Source organism: Trypanosoma melophagium (genome assembly GCF_022059095.1).
Source record: "Trypanosoma melophagium isolate St. Kilda chromosome Unknown ctg14segment1, whole genome shotgun sequence".
Lineage (NCBI taxonomy): Eukaryota > Euglenozoa > Kinetoplastea > Trypanosomatida > Trypanosomatidae > Trypanosoma > Trypanosoma melophagium.
The window spans coordinates 57501-76122 of NW_027125142.1; the positions used below are offsets into that span (position 1 = coordinate 57501).

The following is an 18622-nucleotide window of genomic DNA, read 5'->3' on the forward strand; positions in this document are numbered from 1 at the left end:
ATATATATATTCGCCTTAACCTGTTTGTATGCGCGCAATAAATAAAAAGAAGAATGTCATGATTCTGTGAGGATAAAGAAAAATAAAAGAATAAAATAAAACGGTTTACTTGATTCTGTATCTGTAGAAAGGAGAGGGAATTGATTATGTATGAATACTGCGACATAAGTAAAACTCACGGACACACACACACATATATATATATATATATACACATATGCATACACTGGCATAGTAAGAATAAAGAGTGAAAACAGATAAAAATAACAAATAAAGTAAAACGATCATCATTATTATTGTAAATAAGAGCTATAAGTATTACTTTTAATTCACTCGTTCAATGTTAAAAGTCGTGTACTTTGACGTTCTACCCAAGATGCCCGACAGCACCCTTCTGTTGGAACCAAATTTGCAATGCTAGAGGCATCTTTGAGTTGATTTGAAAAATCTAATGCGCTCTTCTTTACAATAATCATATCACTACGAATATTCTTCACAATAAGTTGATCCATCGATCGCACACGTGAACAGGCGACATAAACAAGATGAGGACATTCAAAGAAATTCTTGCAATCCAGCACAACTGTTCCCTGCAGTGTGAGTCCCTGTACTTTGTGTACCGTAAAGGCGTATCCAAGTTGTAGTGGAAGGGCGTAAATCTCATGACCGTAAAAAAACGTCGAAGGTGTTCCCCCAAGCATAAGAGTGAGTGGTGGGATCTGCACAACTTCACCACCGAGAAGTCTAACAATAGGTAACTTTGGAAATATATTCTTTTCTAGTAAACGTCCATACACTGTACGTGCTGGAGCCTCATTACGACGTGGAAATAACTCTGGATTTGGTGGTGCAAACGCCTCTACAACTCCCACACTTCCATTAGAAACTGTACGAGAGAGATTTCGATTTACCATCACACGACATCCCAACTTTAATCGCAATGGTGTGAGTTGTTCTGCATTCGGGTGATTGGAGGCATCTGCGAGGGCCATGGAAACACTTAACGGTACAAACCCCTGCGGGTCTTCATTATATATTTGTCGTACAGTGGCATCTAATCGTTCAGCAACGGCATTCAGTACAGCCGTCCAGCGATTTGCCGAAACAACAGCCGTGGTGGAAGCATTACTATTCATATTCGTACCATTATTGTTAATATCACTATTAGTATTAATGGAATCGTTGTTGTTGTTGAGATTTATAATTCCTTTTCGCACGGGTGTTGTATCATCTGGATTACGTATACGAAGCAGTAGAGCATGTTTTTCTCCCTTTACAGGCATCACTACCACATTGTGATCCACCACATTAACACCTGTCAATTTATTTAATTCCTCCTGTACAATTTGTACAATTTCCTCACGATTAGGTGTTAACACATTCTTCTTTTTCTTCTTTTTCTTTGCAAACTCCAACAATCCTGCGGGTGTAAAACTCCCCACGAGATACAGTGGACCCCGTTGTGGGGCAAACATCATCTCTTCAGTCTGCAATTCACACAATTTGGCATCATTCAACTTCTGCGCATCACGCCGTCGTGGAAATATGTACGTCACATTATCTTCTTCCCCCGCCTTCTCCGGTAGTGGGCGGTCAAGTGCCGCAAACGCCCGACTGTCAAACCTCCCCAATCGCAATTGCGATAACATTGTGAAAAGTGCCTCATCGCGTGCGTGTCGCATCGGTGTTACGAGTCGAACGGCGAGAAGCTGTTGAAATGCCGCACAACCGCAGCACGATCCCGTTGTGGCATTTGCAAGTTGAAGAAAATCCCCACAGGCGATAACTTGTAATCCACCAAATGGTTGTGGCTGCATTCGAGCCATACGAGCCTCGGCATCAAAGGCGTCAAACAACTCCGCATCTAACAGAGAAACTTCATCAATAATCACAACATCCACCGCACGTAACGCATTTGCATCCCATCTTTGTCTTTGTCGTTGTTTTCCTGTTACTCCACCATGTAGTTCACTTCCCACAGGAACACCGAAGGCCAAGTGAAATGTACATCCACCCAACTGTACAGAGGCAACACCTGTGGTGGCGGTCATGGCAACACGTAATCCCATTTCTGTTAAACGACGGTGAATCGCTTTAAGTAACACCGTCTTACCAGTACCTGCACTACCGCCAATAAACAAACTATATCCACGTAATGCACATCTTATAACATTTTCCTGATCTGGTGTCATAGTCATACCGGCGAGCTGTGGATCATGCATGGTATCTAACTTTGGGGGTAAGTAGGCACTGGTGAGTTCACCATAGAGACGATGGACTTCTTCCGGTATAGCATCTGAAGCATCTCCACGTAGTAATAATTCAGATAATCGTTTACGCCATGAAACGGTAGAGTTTAAAAAAGGTTTAAGAGCTGTATGTGTTATATCGGGTGAATTTGACGGATCCCATGTGAGACGAAAAGGATTCACTGAACTACGGTGAAATCCTAGACGTAAAAGTTCTTTCGATACACGACTTTTAATAGATGTGAGACGACCTGTAAAAGGATTAATAAAAGCATCATGTATTGCAGAGGAAAGAAATGATGGTCCTTGTAAAGATTGGGATTCTTCTATATGACCTTCACCAGATGTTTTATTTTTTTTCTTTTCCTCAGAGGAAACAATAACATTAGACTTTACATCTTGTTCCATTCGTCTTCTTTGCGCAAGCCAACATGTTGCTGGTAGTACCGCCGTAATGCCTCTTATTCGACGCATCATCTGTATTAATCCCTTCTTTGTTTATTGTGGTTTATTTTGTTTTCTTTTCGGTTTGAAATCTTGTTATGATCAAGAAAAAGAACCTCTCTCTCTCTCTCTCTCTATATATATATATATAGGCCTCTGTGTGTATCTGATATAATGAAACCCAACAATTCCAAATACCAACAGGAAATAGCAAAAACACAACTTAGAAGAAAAAAAAGAAAAAGTCAATTTACAAGATGATGGTCACAATCTAAACGAAAAGCAGTTAAAAATAATAATAAATAAATAAATAAATAAATAAGTAAATAATAATAATAATAATAATAATAATAATAATAATAATAATAATAATAATAATAATAATAATAATAATAATAATAATAATAATAATAATAATAAAATACTTTCAAACAAAATGAAAGAAAGACAATACAGTAAACAAAAGAGAGTAAACGTATATCTCTTTGTCGTCTATGCTTAATTCCCGTCGCCTTGTAGCACTGTAGCCAAGTTACGCGAAAATCGCACATTATCACGGCCGTACTTTCTCTGTAATGTTTCTAAGAAACTCTCTTCCACCTTAGGTGAAGAAAGGAGACAAACACAACTCGCCGCTGTGCCGTATACAGACATATTAGGAAAAGCCACAGAAAGTCGATCATATCGTTCAGGCATAGAAGCCGTTAACTCCTCCAGAAGTGTAGAAAGATGTACACCAGCATCTTTTACTTCACGAAGATATACAAACCATGCCGTGTTTTCCTTCTGTAAAAGTTCAGAACTTTCTTCTTTGTCTCCCGTCGGTTTATCTTCCTTAGGTGTGAGGAAATCACGAAAAATACGCATACTGAAGAGATCATTAAACTCAATACAAAAGACAATATGTTTACTTAAAACACTTTTACTTTCCTGTGGTTGATGATGTGTTGCGAAACGTCGAATCCAATTTACATCTGCTACAGAGAAATCATTCATATTTGCCATATCCACCACATCTTCCACTGTAATAGTATCATCTTCATCATTATCTTTATCAATCTCCTCTCGTTGTTCCTCCCGTTGTGCCGTTATTGCTGATGATGATGTGTGTACGCCTTCCTCTATTTCAGCCTCCTGACGATTTCGTTTACGACCGGCATGAAGAGGGGAAAGAATTAATTCCTCTGGGCGGTACTTTGCAACTTCCACCTCTACTAATTTCCAAATAGTTTGCGTGGCACACTCCCCGCAGTACCCGTTACATTCCCACTTCTGCACATCGTAGTCCACACGTGCCCGTGAACCGCAGCGAAGACAGACTTCATCATACACCACTTGTTTCTTCTCACTAGTGAAGGCCCTGTGATGGGGTGACAACTCCGCCGTATGATGAAGTGCCGATGAAGAAGAAAATCCCGCACTTTTACTATTATTATTATTATTATTATTATTATTATTATTATTATTATTATTATTATTATTATTATTATATGAGTTTGGTATACCTTCATTAGATGCCACAACCGCCGCAATCGCGGTACTATGAATCTCCGTATCTTGTGTATTCGCACGACCCAAAACAGACTCTAATGTCTCTCCCGACTCTAATGCGATTAGTTCCTCTTGGGAGTATCCAACTTCGACGGCTTTGCGGTACTCATCGGTGGCGCGGTCGAGTCGACGGACCATCTGCGCCGTTGTTTCATCGCCAAACGCCCCAATCGTACCAACAGCCGCCTCTACATCCTGCCGTGTGCGGCGCAAATGATACTTTGATTGTTTATCGCCGGCTGAATGTTTAATAACGTCAATATTCTCCGGCCGTACATCCGGCATGCGGTAGTGCAGAGCATCTTTCCTTAATACGAGTTGCCGCGATGGGCCCACGCCGCGTGAGTGATGGCTGAGATTGTATTTCTCTGCTAACATGTGTAATTCCCGGCGATCGTTGGCGGCCAATTCGGCTGGAAGTTCCAGTGTTGTCTTAGTTGGATCCGCCACGAACATTTCAATCTTTCGGCACCACGTATCGAAGAAATGACTGCGATTGTCCTTTGCCTCAGAGTGGATTTGCGGCCGGGGACGCGGTGTAGATCCATCCCCCTCATAAATCTGTAATCCAGTACTGTTGTTAATATTAATATTATCATTACTATTTTTTGTTGGTGTTGTGGGAACACGGCGAGCCATTGCTTGTCGTACTTGCTGCAAGGCCTCCAGCATCTCTTCACGGGATCCAGCAGCGGACATGGAATTGCTATCTTTTATTTTCTTTATATATATATATATATATATATATATATATATATATATATATATATATATATAGTTTTTACTTCTTTTCCCTTGTTTTTTATGATTGTATATATTATACTATAATTATAATATATACGTAAATGTATAGGTAAAACTTGATGGTGTGGCGTTCCCCGTTTAAGTCTATCTATACTCTCTTTAAATCTCTTTTTTTTTTTTCTCTTTAAGAAAATAAAGTACCCTCTCTTGTGGGCTTCTCTCTTTAACCAATAAAAATAAAGAAAAGAAGAAAAACAGAAAAAAGTACATTGATCGCATTAGTATTTATTATCAAAAGAATTCCATCACGTGTGTTGTATGATATCTGTGGTTTGCAAAACCCACAGGAATACACATACAAAGACATACAAATAAAAACAATAAAACAGACAGAGAAAGAAAGAAACAGCTGCCGGTATCATAGCGCGAAAAAAAAGGAATTTAAGGAGTCAAGAATGAAAAGAAGAAAGTAAAAAAGATACAAACCCATCATCATCTTCAAAAAAAGAAAAAGAAAACAAGAAAACAACGAAACTAACAAATAAAGAACGAAAAAAAGAAGTCTTCCGACCACTCAATCGAGAGAAATAATAAACAAAAAAAAAGAACACAAGAAACAAACAAAGAAAGGAAAAAGGAAAGAAAAAGAGAATTGCGCGTGTCACTGTATTTACTAATGCCAATCCCAATAGTTGTTGTGAAATTGAATGTTTTGTCTTCACTTTCACCACAAACGGGTTTACAATAAAATACACAACCCTTTTTTTTTTTCGTTTTTTCTGCTTTTATTATCGCAGCTAATAATTCCTTCTTTCTTTTCTTTTATTTATTGTCCTCATTCTTAAATCTTCCGTTTTCTCGCTTACCCATTGCATTCCAGTATTACATACACCAAAACAGAAGATCTGAGAGAAAGTGAAAGAAAGAAATATAGATAGATAGACAAAGAGATAATAATAATAATAATAATAATAATAATAATAATAATAATAATAATAATAATAATAATAATAATAATAATAATAATAATAATAATAATAATAATAATAATAATAATAATAATAATAATATATTATTTTATTCTTTGATCTCTTACATCTTGTTTCTACAAAGAAAAAAGAAACACGTCGCTTCATGTTCTCTCTTTCTTTCATCCCCACTCCTCTTCTCTTGTTTAGATCCACACACTTTCTTGATGGTCGGTTTGGTAACACGTCTTCTTTTTATTCTCCTGAACGTAAATCTTACGTTTTTTTCTTTCTTTTCTTTTTCTTTTCCTCGTTTTCACTTCGTTTTGTTTTGTTTTTTAAGTTAATTCCGACATCACATCCTTTTCGCTTCTCCATCTTTGCGCATTTAATCCAAAAAAAGAAAAAGAAAAAAGAATGAAGATACTACCAGAAGGTACGTTTTGTTCAAAGGAGGAAAAAACAAAAACAAAAACATAGGAACGAAAGAAAAAAGAACTGAATAAGAAGAACTTTTTTTCCATCTCGCTGTTCATATTCATATTCATATATATATATATATATATGAATTATTCAGGACAGATAAGACATTTATCAAATATCCCACTTCGCCTCATTGCTCTTCATAACACTGGATCCATCCTGCATAACTTGGAAGTGTGTCTCTGTACGCGGCACAATCTCCGTAAACACATGCATGCACATATCCACTTTACACTGATAGAACCCATCTGTATCTTTCCCGGCATCAATGCGTCTCTGTGCTGCTATCGCCATACGCAGCCAGTAATATCCCAATACAACATAACCCGTATACATAAGAAGATCCTCAGATGCGGCCCCAACAGCATCCATATCTCCAACAGCAGACATTTTTACTTTAAGAATACCCAATCGCCATTGTTTCTGCAGCATCCACAGTCTTCTGGCACAGTGTCCGACGGTACCACGGGAAAATAAATGCGGACGTACTACGGCATTTACATCAGAACCAAAACGTGATACCTCATCAATCTTAGATTTCAGAACCTTTCGTCCAATAAAGTCCAGTGCCTGAATACCTGTAGTACCTTCATATAATGTTGCAATACGTGAATCCCGCAGAATTTGCTCCATCCCATTTCCCTTAATATAACCGTGTCCTCCCCAGACTTGCAAACACCGTGAACTTGCCTCCACACCCCACTCAGTTAAACAGGCTTTGGCAATTGGGGTGTAGAATCCAATTTCGTGATCTATATTATTCTGCGTAGCCGCATCCTTCGCGGCGGATTTTAAATCCAACATTCGACCCAAATCCATCATTAACGCCCGACCGCCTTCAGCCACACATTTCGCAAATAAAAGATTTTGTCGAACATTGGGATGACAGACAAGTGGATCATTCGGTCGTTCCGGGTATTTAGTGCCACTGAGAGCCCGCTGCGATCCCCGTTCACGAGCATAAGTTAATGCATTTTGAAAGGCAAGTTCGGAATGACAAATACCTTGCAGTGCTGTTCCCATACGAGCGGCATTCATAAACGTAAACATTTCCTTTAATCCTTTATTCGGTTCACCAATAAGATATCCGATAGAATCTTCAAAGCTTAATTGACATGTCGCACTTCCTTTAATACCCATCTTGGATTCCAGACTCACACACTTTACATTCTTATTAGTCTCTAGGGATCCATCCGATTTCACTAAATTGCGTGAACCAGAAAAAGTGTAATGCCTCGCGTTGTTGGTTCCGAATCCGGAAGTCGCGCCAACACAACGTGCACCACATTTGGCGCCATATCATGATCTCCGGCGGATATAAATATCTTCGTCCCTTTTAATTTATATGTCCCATCTCCGCAGGGTTCTGCTTTTGTTTTTACCTGCGCCAGATCTGTTCCACACTGTGGTTCTGTTAAACACATCGTCCCTGTCCATTCTCCACTGACAAGTTTTCTATGTTTCTTTCTGTTCTTGGCTTCCCCACGCTAACAGTGTGTTGGTCGCCCCCATACTGAGACCAGGATACATCGAAAGAGGCCAATTCGCCGTTGCCATAATCTCACGGAGGGTAAATCCAACAGATTCGGGTAATCCCTGACCACCGTACTCTTCTGGGAGTGAAATACCAACCCATCCTCCCTCTTTAAATGCATTATATGCCTCTTTAAATCCCTTTGGCGTCGTTACATTTCCATCCGGCAATAAATGACACCCCTCATCATCGCTACTGGTGTATAGTGGGAAAAGTGTTTGTGTAGATAACTTGGATGCCTCATCTAAAAGCGCATCAAAGAGTTCCTTATTTACATCCGACCGTCCTAGCTTCTCGTAGTGCGAGTACATATCAAAGACATCCTCCATGAGAAATTGAACATCGCGATGACGTGGAGCATAATGTAAATTGCGCGAAGAAACAGCAAGAGAGAGCGAACCAGCCGCAATCTTTGCAGATGAAGAAATTTGACGACGGAGCATATATATATATATATATATACCCTATGGATGATAATTGGGTATGTTTGATGTTTCTACCTGTATTTGTTTTTTTTCTCTGCGGTGAGGACGTTGTTGGTCTTTTTCTTCTCCCTATTTCTTTTTCTGTGATTCAATAAACAAACAAAAAAAAAGAAATAAAGAAACATCATAGAATAAGAATGTATATATTACTAATTAAAACACTTAGAACGATCCAGGTAAATAATAAATTTTATTTAACGCTATAGGAACCATCCTGTAAGTTCCTTTACATATTCATTTTTTCTTTTGTCTTTTTTCTGCTATCTTCGCCTTTTTCTTTTTTTCTTCTTCACTCAATATCTTTTTTTTTTTTGTTTGTTCTCCTTTATGGGTGTATATTATCAGACAGCAACCACCAACATACTCTTTCCACCAATCCTTCCTTTACAAACACACACACAGAGAGATCACCTTCTTCTGCGATACTGTTCCGTTCCCACACGACAAGAGCAGAGCACGTTAGAAATATATATATATATATATATATATATATATATATATATATATATTATCTTGTTTTGTTTTGTTTTTTCATTTTAGAGAAAAAAGAAATTCTTTTTAATTAGTTTTGATTTTATTTTTTTTTTTTCTTTGCAACAGTTTCCCTCTGAGAGTCTCATTTTCTTCTTTTTTATCCTTTCCATGCGTGTGTGTTAGTACGTCACTTTACCTCATTTTCTCTTTTCTCACTATTATTTTGTTTGGTTTTTTTCTTCTGTTTGTTTTTCCCCCGCACACTATCTTTCTCTCCTTCCCCAATCAGTCTATTTCCTTCTTCATATGTGGAATAACGGATTCATCATATCATGCACTTTTTCTTTCTTTTTTCTTCTTATTATTTCTATTATACCATATTAGATTCACTCTCTCCGTTTGTTTATTATTTTTCTTTTTTTTATTTTCTTCTCTTCGTTAGTTCTTTCCATTTTTTTTCTTTTATTTTCCTTTTCTGTGATTGTTCCATTCCTGTCTTCTCCACACCACGACCTCCAACATTACACAAACGCACAAAATAGGAAAATATTTAAAAAACACACAATATATTGCCTTAACCACACTTTACTGTATTTGGTCTTTCCTTCAGAGTTTGCCCTCTTTTTTCTTTCATCAGTATATATATATATACTATCATTTGAATATATCTTTCTTCTCTTTTCTTCTTTATTGTTACAGAGACGTACATTGTCGCTGTTACTATTTATACGCATGTGCATCTCTGTTCATGCACGCACCGAATGCCGAAAGAAGACACAGAAGAAAAGTTTCAAAACGAATAGAAAAACTCAAAGAAGAGTGGGGTTAAAGCATATAATAATAATAACAATACGAAAAAAGAAAAAAACAATCGTAGAGAAACTCGAAAAGAAAAGAAAAAGAATATAAATCCTATGGAGAGCTTATGATTTACGAAAAAAAAATCAGAATACATAAGCAGCAGGAGCAGAGGACCACCGACATTCCACTCAAAGAGAGGAAAGCTGGGAAATCAAGAGAAAGAAGAACGAGAACGCGCGGCAAAAAGTCGTTTACGTCCCTTTTTTTTTCCGTTTTCACTTCACAGAGAGTCAGGTAGAGAAAAATAATAATAATAATAATAATAATAATAATAATAATAATAATAATAAGCGGAAAAAAGAAAAAAAAAACACGAAAAGATCCCAGAATAGCACACAGAGAAAAAGACGTATATCTTCTTTAACAGCTTTATGTACAGTTCCTCCCTTCTTATTTGCGTTATTAGTTCTTCTCCTTTTTTCTAATTTGGTGATGTTTAAACGTTCACTTTCCCTCGATACTCTTCCTTGTTTTTCTATTTCCTCTCTTTTACTGCTAATGGGAAGCATGGAATTCCGTGAGGCATAAAACGCGCCCCATTATTTCTCGTTTCTTTTCATCCCGTTTGTACCCCTTATGCGCCAGTTCAATCACTACCGTCATATTCACTGCAAACAATCAGACTGAAAATAGATCCAAAATTACAGGGAGAGAACGGAAAGGGATAAATGAAAAGAAAAAGAAAAAATGGCCCAAAGAGAAAGAACAAAAAAAAGAGAAGGAAATCAAAAAGAAAAGATTAAATTGAGCGGAACATAAAATGTAATCAGCAAATCATCGTTTCTATCCCATTTTCATATCCCTTTAACCTTACATTCTGTTAACCGACTTTGTTTTCCGGTAACATACATTTTCTTTTCCCTCACTTCTCTCATTTGTTGTTTTTTTTTCTTCGCTTTTGGTCCTCTTTCTTTTTTTTCTTTCCCTTCTGTGACCATTTGTTATAATACATTATCTTATTCCCTTTTCCTTTTCATTACTTTCCATTCCTATCCTCTATCCCTTTCATATTGGATATTTTAGAGTGTGAAGTCTGGGGTTATTCTTGTCGGTTTCCCCTTCATCCTTCCTGCCAAGCTACCTGGTCCCCCAACCTGTTTCTGCTGGTGTGAAAAGTACTCCAATTTTTGTAAAGGTTTGGAACCAATCACCTTTTCGAGCAGACTGCGCAGACTGTTAGCGAGTGCCTTCAACTTTCGCTGATCAGAGTTAGCAGTCCAAATTTGTACCGTAGTTGGTTTATTCTGCCGTACCTTAAGCATAACACCATTAAGGTTAGTAGTGCTCTCTGCGAGAGTTTCACCACAGCATGCCATAAGCAGTAGCATAAAGGCATCATCCATATTCTGCTTACTGTTTAGTCCTGGTTTATCCCGGTCAAAAATAACGATGGTAATAGTTCCCCCGTTCTTATTACGTGCATGTTCCCAGTTTGGCTTAATATCTCGCCTGAACCAGTGATACGTAAAGGTAGGAACGAGTGAGGAAGGTGGTGGCAAATAACGCCAAAGCCGCCAGAATGCCTCCACATCCCCAACAAGTTGCACAAGCACCGGATCATATGCAAGTGGAGCACCAAAAGGGGTTGGGTGATCATCTGCGTGAAGGGCCCACACTGTGTTAAACCGAATTGGTGCATCAGGCACTGGCAATGACAGAGACGATACATTAAAAAGCGACGGTAACGCGGAGCCACTAAAGTCAGCCGCCACTGCATTTCCCAGAGCCCCAATCTGCTGCAGTACACAGTTACTGTTATCGTCCAGTGCGGAGGTGGTGGAGCCGACGGAGTCTTCACCCACCGTTTCTGTCCGCTCCTGATCTTTTTCTTGTTTTTCCACCTGTAGCGGTGGATCACGAACCGGTTCCTGTTTTACTCCCTGCTCTGGTTGTTGTTGCTGTTCTTGTTGTGGCTTTTCCTCTACCTTTTCTTCCTTCTGCTGCTGTAGGTTGACGGTGGTGGTGGAGCCGGGCGTGGGGGAGGCCTGTTCGGAGTCTACGGCGGATGCAGTCTGACAGGACTGCGGGGTCGCGGGGAACTTCGCGGCCACCTTCGGGTTCGTCGGTGTGTACGGCCGGGCGTCGAGCGAGAGGGTCCGCGTGGCCGGCGAGGGCCGCAGTTCACTACCCGCCGAGGGCTCCACCGGGGCGAGGGACGACATCGCCGGGGGGTCCAGCGGCAGCAGGCCGGACATCATCGCGGAGGACTTCGGCACAAACGCCGGCGCCGAGGCACGCAACTTCGTTGGCTGCGGCTGCGGCTGCGATTGATGATGATAATGATGGGGCTGTAATATCGATTGGGGTGGTGGTGGGGGTTGTTGTTGTTGTTGGGCGGTGCGACTAGCGGAGGGGGGAGCGGCGGGATCCATGTTCCGTTTCTTTCGCGGGATAAACTCTTGTGCTGCAGGGTTCATTGTTTTAATTATTTCTCTTCTTCTTTTCTCTTCTATTCTTGTTCTTGTTGTTACCCACTGCACCTATTGATTTCCACCAGAATAATGTCAAGCCAAGAAGCAAATAAGCACCCACTTACACTCACACTGGCACTCTCTACTTATTCTTTCTTCGCTTTGTTGTTTTGTGTTCCTTATTATAAAAATAAGATGCTTTTTATTTCAGGAACGCTGTCTTGTTTTTTTCTTCCTCTTCTTCTTTCGCTCTTTTACTGTGTGTGTGTGTGTGTTTTCTTTTTTGTTTTGTCTTGCCTCCGATTCCTCTTCTTTTTCTGACTTCTTTCGTGAAGCAGTCGAAGGTGTTTTGTTGTATACGTGTAGCAGAAACGCGGCGGGTAGCGAGGCCTTAATACAGAACCACGCACACTCAGCGAAGAAAAACTAAAGGATATAGATTCACTCCACGCCTGCAAGCCGGCAGAAAGAAATATACACAGATAAACACAGACACAGACGAGATAAAGCGACCAGGAGAGACCGCTACTATCACTAATTCAACAGTTAAGGTTCCTGTTGAAATAGATTAGTCAAATGGAGATATATATATATATATATATATATATATCGCCTTAACCTGTTTGTATGCGCGCAAATGGCAGCTGTATGTAAGTGATATGCGTGTGATGGTATGTTGTATACGTGTGTACTCCTTTCTTCTTAATCTGACACGGAATTAAAGAAATAGATAGACACTGACACACACACACAAATACAAACACAAGCACTTACTTACTTACTCGCACACAAAGCTTCACACACCTTTCTTCCTCTCTCTTCTCTTTCTTCTCTCCCAATCCCTAGAATCTCTCACTCAACGCACACGAGAAAAAAAAAACTTCTCGCGCTGCGTATCCCCCACTAAAACAAAAAAGGGTTCTGTGTGAGTTCTCCGCAGGAAGAACTGCAGGATGAACAAAGAAAAAAAAAAGAAAAAGGAAAGAAAGATGAAGCGGTGCCTTCGCTAGATTTCCTCTTTAGAAGAAAGTTTCTTCCCAACACACAGAGAAGCGCATATTACCAGAGTTAAAAGAACACACTGAATAAAAACCAACTGAGTCTTAGTAACACGAAAATAGATGGATAGATAGATAGATACAAAAAGAGGGGAGAGAGAGAGAGAGGTTGTAAGAAATCCGTGAAAAACCAAACCACTGGAAAACGCGCTCATATTTTTCTTTTTTCTTTTCCACTCTTGCTTACACACACACACACACACACAAACGAACACAAACACAAACACACTTATTAAGAATACTTTTCGTATTAATCGAAGTGAACTGACTATCACATGTCCATTACAACACCATCAATCACAATAGGCGAATCAGTCGGACGGCTCACTCGCCTAAATGCACGCTGTAAACGAAAAATATCGCTCTGCAGCTCTTCACCAAAGGCGCGTGGTTCTATTTCTCCTCCATGTAATTGCTTTAGAAACGGTTGTGCACGTGCAAGGAAACGATTACCATCTTCACGTAGAGCTTCATCCAGTTCATCACTCTCGCAACAACGCACCAACTGTTCCACAACTGCAACTAATAAGGCTTCGTCAAGCTCTTCATCTTCCTCATCTTCCTCCTCTTCATCATAACCATCACCATCATACACAAGAGCATCCTGATATTCCTCTCCCAAATGCTTATAATCATTATCATCATTATTTTCATTTGCAGTACCTGAAGCGATTTCCTCACCCTCTACATTATCCTCTTGTACATCTTCCTTTTCCTCATCAGAGTTTTGCAGATAGGATTCGTCAACCGTTAATTGATAACCACCAACCTCAACTGCTCGCACCAATCCATCTTCATCTAATACTGGTCGTGGAACAAATGCATTATCGTCAATACCAGAAGGAAAACCATTAGTAACAGTAACTGCAGAATCTTCCCCATTTTCTTCTCTATCACCATCCTCATCTTCTTCACGGAATCGTTTCCGGGAATGTAATATACGCTCAGCCTCCTCAAGACTTATGTATCGCCGCAAGGGTCTAGAACTTCTTCTGTCAAAATTGTTCACCCCACCATCGCGGAGCGGCAGTGCATCCACCACCTTCATACGAGCCTGTGGCACAGTTGGCAAATTAACAGGAACACCCGCTGTGTCCTCCATAAATAATGGCATTGGTGGTATAATATCATCTGTAGTATTTTCTTCAACTCGTTTCTGCCGTGCTGCTGCCTCTTTCACTTCCTGTTGCATCTCAAGAAGCTCCTCAAGCGGTGGGTTTAGCGTCATGACCTCCTCAACAGCTACTTCACACTTCTTTGGCTCCTCATTTATAGTACCATTTGCCTCTTCCCCACATTTCCCATTATTATTATTATTATTACTATTATTATTATTATCCTCATCATCGCTGCTGTACAAAAAAACAATCTTAGTACGTCTTTCAAGTGGTGCATGATGAGGCTGCTGCTGCAGCTGCAGATGCCCCTCACTGGAGATGTCTTCCCGGATGTGATGTAAAGTCTCCGTAGCGTCCGTATTCATCCCCAAGTTGAGTTTTCACCTGATTTAGTCTTTATAGATGTAGGTAAAGAAGTTTACACACACATACCATGTTTTTAAAAAAAGGAAAAAGGGGAAAAAAGAAAAAAAAAGAAAGAATAAGCCTTGAAAAACTAAACATGTATACAAATAACCCATCTATAATATGAAGATAAACCAAATGCAACATCACTCGGACAGTTGCCAACACTACAATAATTAGAAAATATATTTTCTCCTGAAGTAAAAAAAAAACAATCAAAAACAATCACAATCACAGTAATCATACGTAAAAACAGGGTCACAGAGGAATGAAGCAAAAATAAAAGGCCTACACAACGGCAGAAAGAAAAAATAAAAAACAAATGCAAAAAAAAAACAACAAGCCAGAGAAAAAAAAAGGAAAAAAAGGAGAGATATCATTTTTTGGAATGCGTCTTTCAGATCGTTTGTTTTGTTTTCTCAATTAATAAATCTCTACTTTTCGCCACCCTTTCCCTTCGACAAAAAGAAATATTTGTGTTGCCTTTTTTTTCTTTTATCTTTGCCTCTACCGTTGTAATGCAGCAATCCCCTCTGACACACCACGGGAAGAAAAACCAGTCTTTTAAGCCTTTTATCTCATTTCCTTCTTCCCCACATGTCACCCGCCTTATATAATTCCCATGATCTTTTTCATAACATTTTTTTTCCTTTCACCTTTGTCCTGTATTTAAAAGTAACGACATTTTGACTTCTTTTTTTCCTTTCTTTCTTTGAAGTTACGGCTTTAATAAGGCGCTCTTCCTTTTTTTTTTCCTTACTTTGATTCACTATCCTTGTCTCTTTTTTTCCTTCAGTTTTAACTCAGTATGTACCTATTTTTCCCCTTTTCTGTTCTCATAACTTTTACCTAAACAGCGAACCATTTTTCTTTTCCTTACCAAATAAAATCTGCTATCGTTTCCCCCACAAAAATATTCCCCCAGTACCTTTGTGTATTGACATCTCAGCACAAGCAAAGCAAAACAGGAAGATAAAAACAAACAACGAATACACCTACCACAATATTATGGACATGCAGTGTTGCAATTTACCTATTCTGCGAGTGCTAAGATCAATTTACCTCCTATTCTTATAATGACAAAACTGCCTGACTAACAAATCTTTTCTTCACGTGTAAGTACAAAACAGGACACATCTCCAAACATAAGATGCAAAGTAAAAATCCTCCAAAAGCCAAAACGACACACAGAGCAGCCATTCCTCCACTTGTAATCATTCCCCGATTTAACTGTAAAGGCCAGCAGGAACCGTCGATCACATGATACGTCTGATCATCAGGACAGGCTTGAGCTGGGCACATAGCTCGGTACTGTGCACACCTCTCTGATGGGGCCGCACCCTCCACGGTGCAACCAAACTCACTCTTTGTCTTTTCGTCAAGGTAGCAAGCACCTCCGGCAGCATCTGTACCCTTGCTGGAATCCACAAAGCGTGCAAAGTCGTCAAAAGGGCAGATGAGACCATCCTTTGTGGTGGCATCGGTTGGCACGTTGGCGGCGCTGAGGCACCGGAACGGGAAGGCGGCGGCAGTAACAGCGGGTGCGGCTTCAGGGGACTCGGCGAGTGCTACGTTTGCGTAGCGAAGACGAACAAAGAACGCGCCCGTCTCCTTTTCTCGGAGAAGGTCCAGCAGGAACGTCTCACCCATTGCCGTCTTGTTCGCCGGGTTGTAACCCAGTGCCGTGGCGATGGGGACATTGTGGGCATAATGCATGACATGGTTCGTGTTACGGTCCTTGTTGCCCTCTGGGAGCATTCTGTGGCGCATGTTCTTCAGCATTTCCTGTGCGAGTGGCTGGCCAAGGCTCCCGCGTGCGGCGTTGGCCGACTGCGTGGGGTTGTGTCCGTAGAGTGCGCTGTGGCGGGCGGCGGCGACGGCATCCAACTGCGCCGCGTGGGCCGCCAGCGTTGGGGCGGCATTGGCAGTTCCCACCGCCGCGTACATCGCCGCCAGCCGCTGCAGGCGATCGCAGCACAACACCCGCCGCGACGGCTCGGAGCAGAGCGCGTCAAGGCCGACCTCTGCGCCCATGGCTGCCAGCACGGCGGCGTCGGGGAACTGCGCATCCACCACTCCCGCCAGCGCCTTGTTGAGTGCTGCTGCATTCAGCTCGCCTGCAATGGCAAAAGAGGGAAAGGCCTCCACGTTGAGCAGGGTGTCCTGGTCCGGGGGTGTTGAGATGACGGCAGGGGTGATGGACTCACCAGAGGCGTACATGCCGCTCAGCAGTGCAGACGCCGCCTGTGCCGTGATTGGGTCAGCAAAGGCACGGGTCTGCACGGTACTGGGATCATAGCTGGATCCCAGCCACGTGGCACTGTTGGTAACTTGAGCATCATCACTGTACAGTTGCTGGATATAGGTTCCCATGGCCTTCAACTGCTGCGCGCCATAATTTGCCATGGCTGCGCAGGTAGTTTGGCCACCGGGACTGCATTGTTTGGTTCGGTTGGGTGCATCCGCTGGGGGCGGCTCCACTCCGCTGCGATGGGCCACTTGGACCAACTCCAGCACGTACAGGCCATTTGCGCCTGTCACAGCGGGCAGCAGGAGGAAAGCAACGCACCACACAACAGACAGTAGACGATGCATCATGTGCACAAGGTGCGGTTATTCTTCGCGAGTTTATCTATTTCACTTGGAGAGTCTGTCGGAACACACAACACACACACAGAGAGAGAAAAGGGTCAATGCGGAAAAACAGTAGAAATAAATTGAAAAAAAGAGAGAAAAAAAAGGAGAGAGAGAGAGAAAAAAAAAAAAATGAGCAGCATGCCACGAAATAGTACGAAATCAGACCACCCATCAAAGGAGGAGGGCATATAAATATATATGTGGGTCCAGGCAGTAAAGCTGCCTCACTAAAGGGTTATGATAAAGAAGACTACAAGAAAAGGTACCACAGCAATACGATTGGGTCGATATTTGTGTCCTATAAAAACAAACAACACATGCGTTTCCTTTTATCGTATTACCTAATAGAAGAAAAAGAACAGGGAAAAACGGCTCTTCTGAGTCTTTCGTCAGACTCAAGAAGTCCGCTCTTTACACCCACAGTACTCTTTTTCTACACAACCATAGCACGCACACATACACATACAACCACAAGTAACTGCAGTGGAATAAATGAATTAAAGTAGCTTCCCAAAGGGGAAAAAAACAATAAATACGGAAAAGGGGGCCAACGAAAAAGCGAGAGAAGCTGGGAGAATATTTCCTTTGTTTATTAGCGCTTCCCTAGGTATTTAAAACCTATGCCTTCTGTCTCCTTTTATTGCAAAAAAAAGGAAAGAAAGATTGTCGCATATGGTGGCCGCTCCCTCAGAAACTACTCTTCCGCAACCATCTCCAGAGATAATCCTCGCTTTGCTTTAGCCTGTTAATGGTATTGTTGCTGCCTCTGTGTGTCTGTGTGTATGTGTATATGTAGGTGTGTTTATTTCTCAGTCTTTTGGTGCTCTTGTGTGTTTAAGTACCTTTTCTCGTTTCACTTTATTCAACCTACCCGAAAGGTGTTCAACGAAGTAATTGATATCTCTGGTTCTTATTTCGAAAAAACTTTCATATTTTGTTTCTTTTTGCTTTTCCCCTTTTCCTTTATCCTTTTTCCTTTTTTTCTTTTTTTTCGCTTTTTCTTACCTCTGAGAATCACTGCAAAAGAAAAAATGCTTAAGCGGCAAGATCTTCTTTTGGTGTTTCTCTTTTTGTTATGGTTTCCTAATTTCCCTTCTACTTTTTTGTCTTTTTGTCTTCCTTTTTCCCTTTCCACTATTCATAGTAGCACTCCCCCCCATTCTTCCCTTTTAATTTACCATCTACATCTTAACTTGCATA

At 40.8% G+C, this 18622-nt stretch overlaps 7 protein-coding genes across 8 annotated transcripts; all 7 read right to left on the bottom strand.

Moving 5' to 3' along the window:
* Positions 1–329: 329 nt before the first annotated feature.
* Positions 330–2726, bottom strand: LSM04_007928 (DNA helicase Pif1-like; the record flags this gene model as incomplete). The annotated part of the gene is made up of 1 exon (XM_067334925.1): positions 330–2726. One exon carries the CDS (start codon positions 2724–2726, stop codon positions 330–332), a length of 2397 nt encoding a protein of 798 aa, XP_067193974.1.
* A 465-nt stretch (positions 2727–3191) lies between these two features.
* On the bottom strand, positions 3192–4943 carry LSM04_005373 (uncharacterized protein; the record flags this gene model as incomplete). Of its 2 annotated transcripts, none has more annotated exons than XM_067334927.1 (1): positions 3192–4943. In XM_067334927.1, one exon carries the CDS (start codon positions 4941–4943, stop codon positions 3192–3194), a length of 1752 nt encoding a protein of 583 aa, XP_067193918.1. The 2 variants fall into 2 exon arrangements, with proteins under 2 accessions (XP_067193918.1, XP_067193917.1); XM_067334926.1 differs by having other exon boundaries at positions 3192–4529.
* A 1607-nt stretch (positions 4944–6550) lies between these two features.
* Positions 6551–7579, bottom strand: LSM04_005700 (Acyl-CoA dehydrogenase/oxidase C-terminal; the record flags this gene model as incomplete). The annotated part of the gene is made up of 1 exon (XM_067334928.1): positions 6551–7579. The coding sequence occupies one exon, from the start codon at positions 7577–7579 to the stop codon at positions 6551–6553; it is 1029 nt and encodes a 342-aa protein (XP_067193923.1).
* Positions 7580–7641: 62 nt separating this feature from the next.
* Positions 7642–8416, bottom strand: LSM04_009409 (Acyl-CoA dehydrogenase/oxidase; the record flags this gene model as incomplete). Its single annotated transcript, XM_067334929.1, has 2 exons — positions 7642–7916; positions 7960–8416. The coding sequence occupies 2 exons, from the start codon at positions 8414–8416 to the stop codon at positions 7642–7644; spliced, it is 732 nt and encodes a 243-aa protein (XP_067194010.1).
* A 2396-nt stretch (positions 8417–10812) lies between these two features.
* Positions 10813–12210, bottom strand: LSM04_002465 (Translation Initiation factor eIF- 4e; the record flags this gene model as incomplete). The annotated part of the gene is made up of 1 exon (XM_067334930.1): positions 10813–12210. The coding sequence occupies one exon, from the start codon at positions 12208–12210 to the stop codon at positions 10813–10815; it is 1398 nt and encodes a 465-aa protein (XP_067193868.1).
* Positions 12211–13533: 1323 nt separating this feature from the next.
* On the bottom strand, positions 13534–14745 carry LSM04_006998 (uncharacterized protein; the record flags this gene model as incomplete). The annotated part of the gene is made up of 1 exon (XM_067334931.1): positions 13534–14745. One exon carries the CDS (start codon positions 14743–14745, stop codon positions 13534–13536), a length of 1212 nt encoding a protein of 403 aa, XP_067193957.1.
* Positions 14746–15856: 1111 nt separating this feature from the next.
* Positions 15857–17383, bottom strand: LSM04_005915 (uncharacterized protein; the record flags this gene model as incomplete). The annotated part of the gene is made up of 1 exon (XM_067334932.1): positions 15857–17383. One exon carries the CDS (start codon positions 17381–17383, stop codon positions 15857–15859), a length of 1527 nt encoding a protein of 508 aa, XP_067193932.1.
* Positions 17384–18622: the final 1239 nt, after the last annotated feature.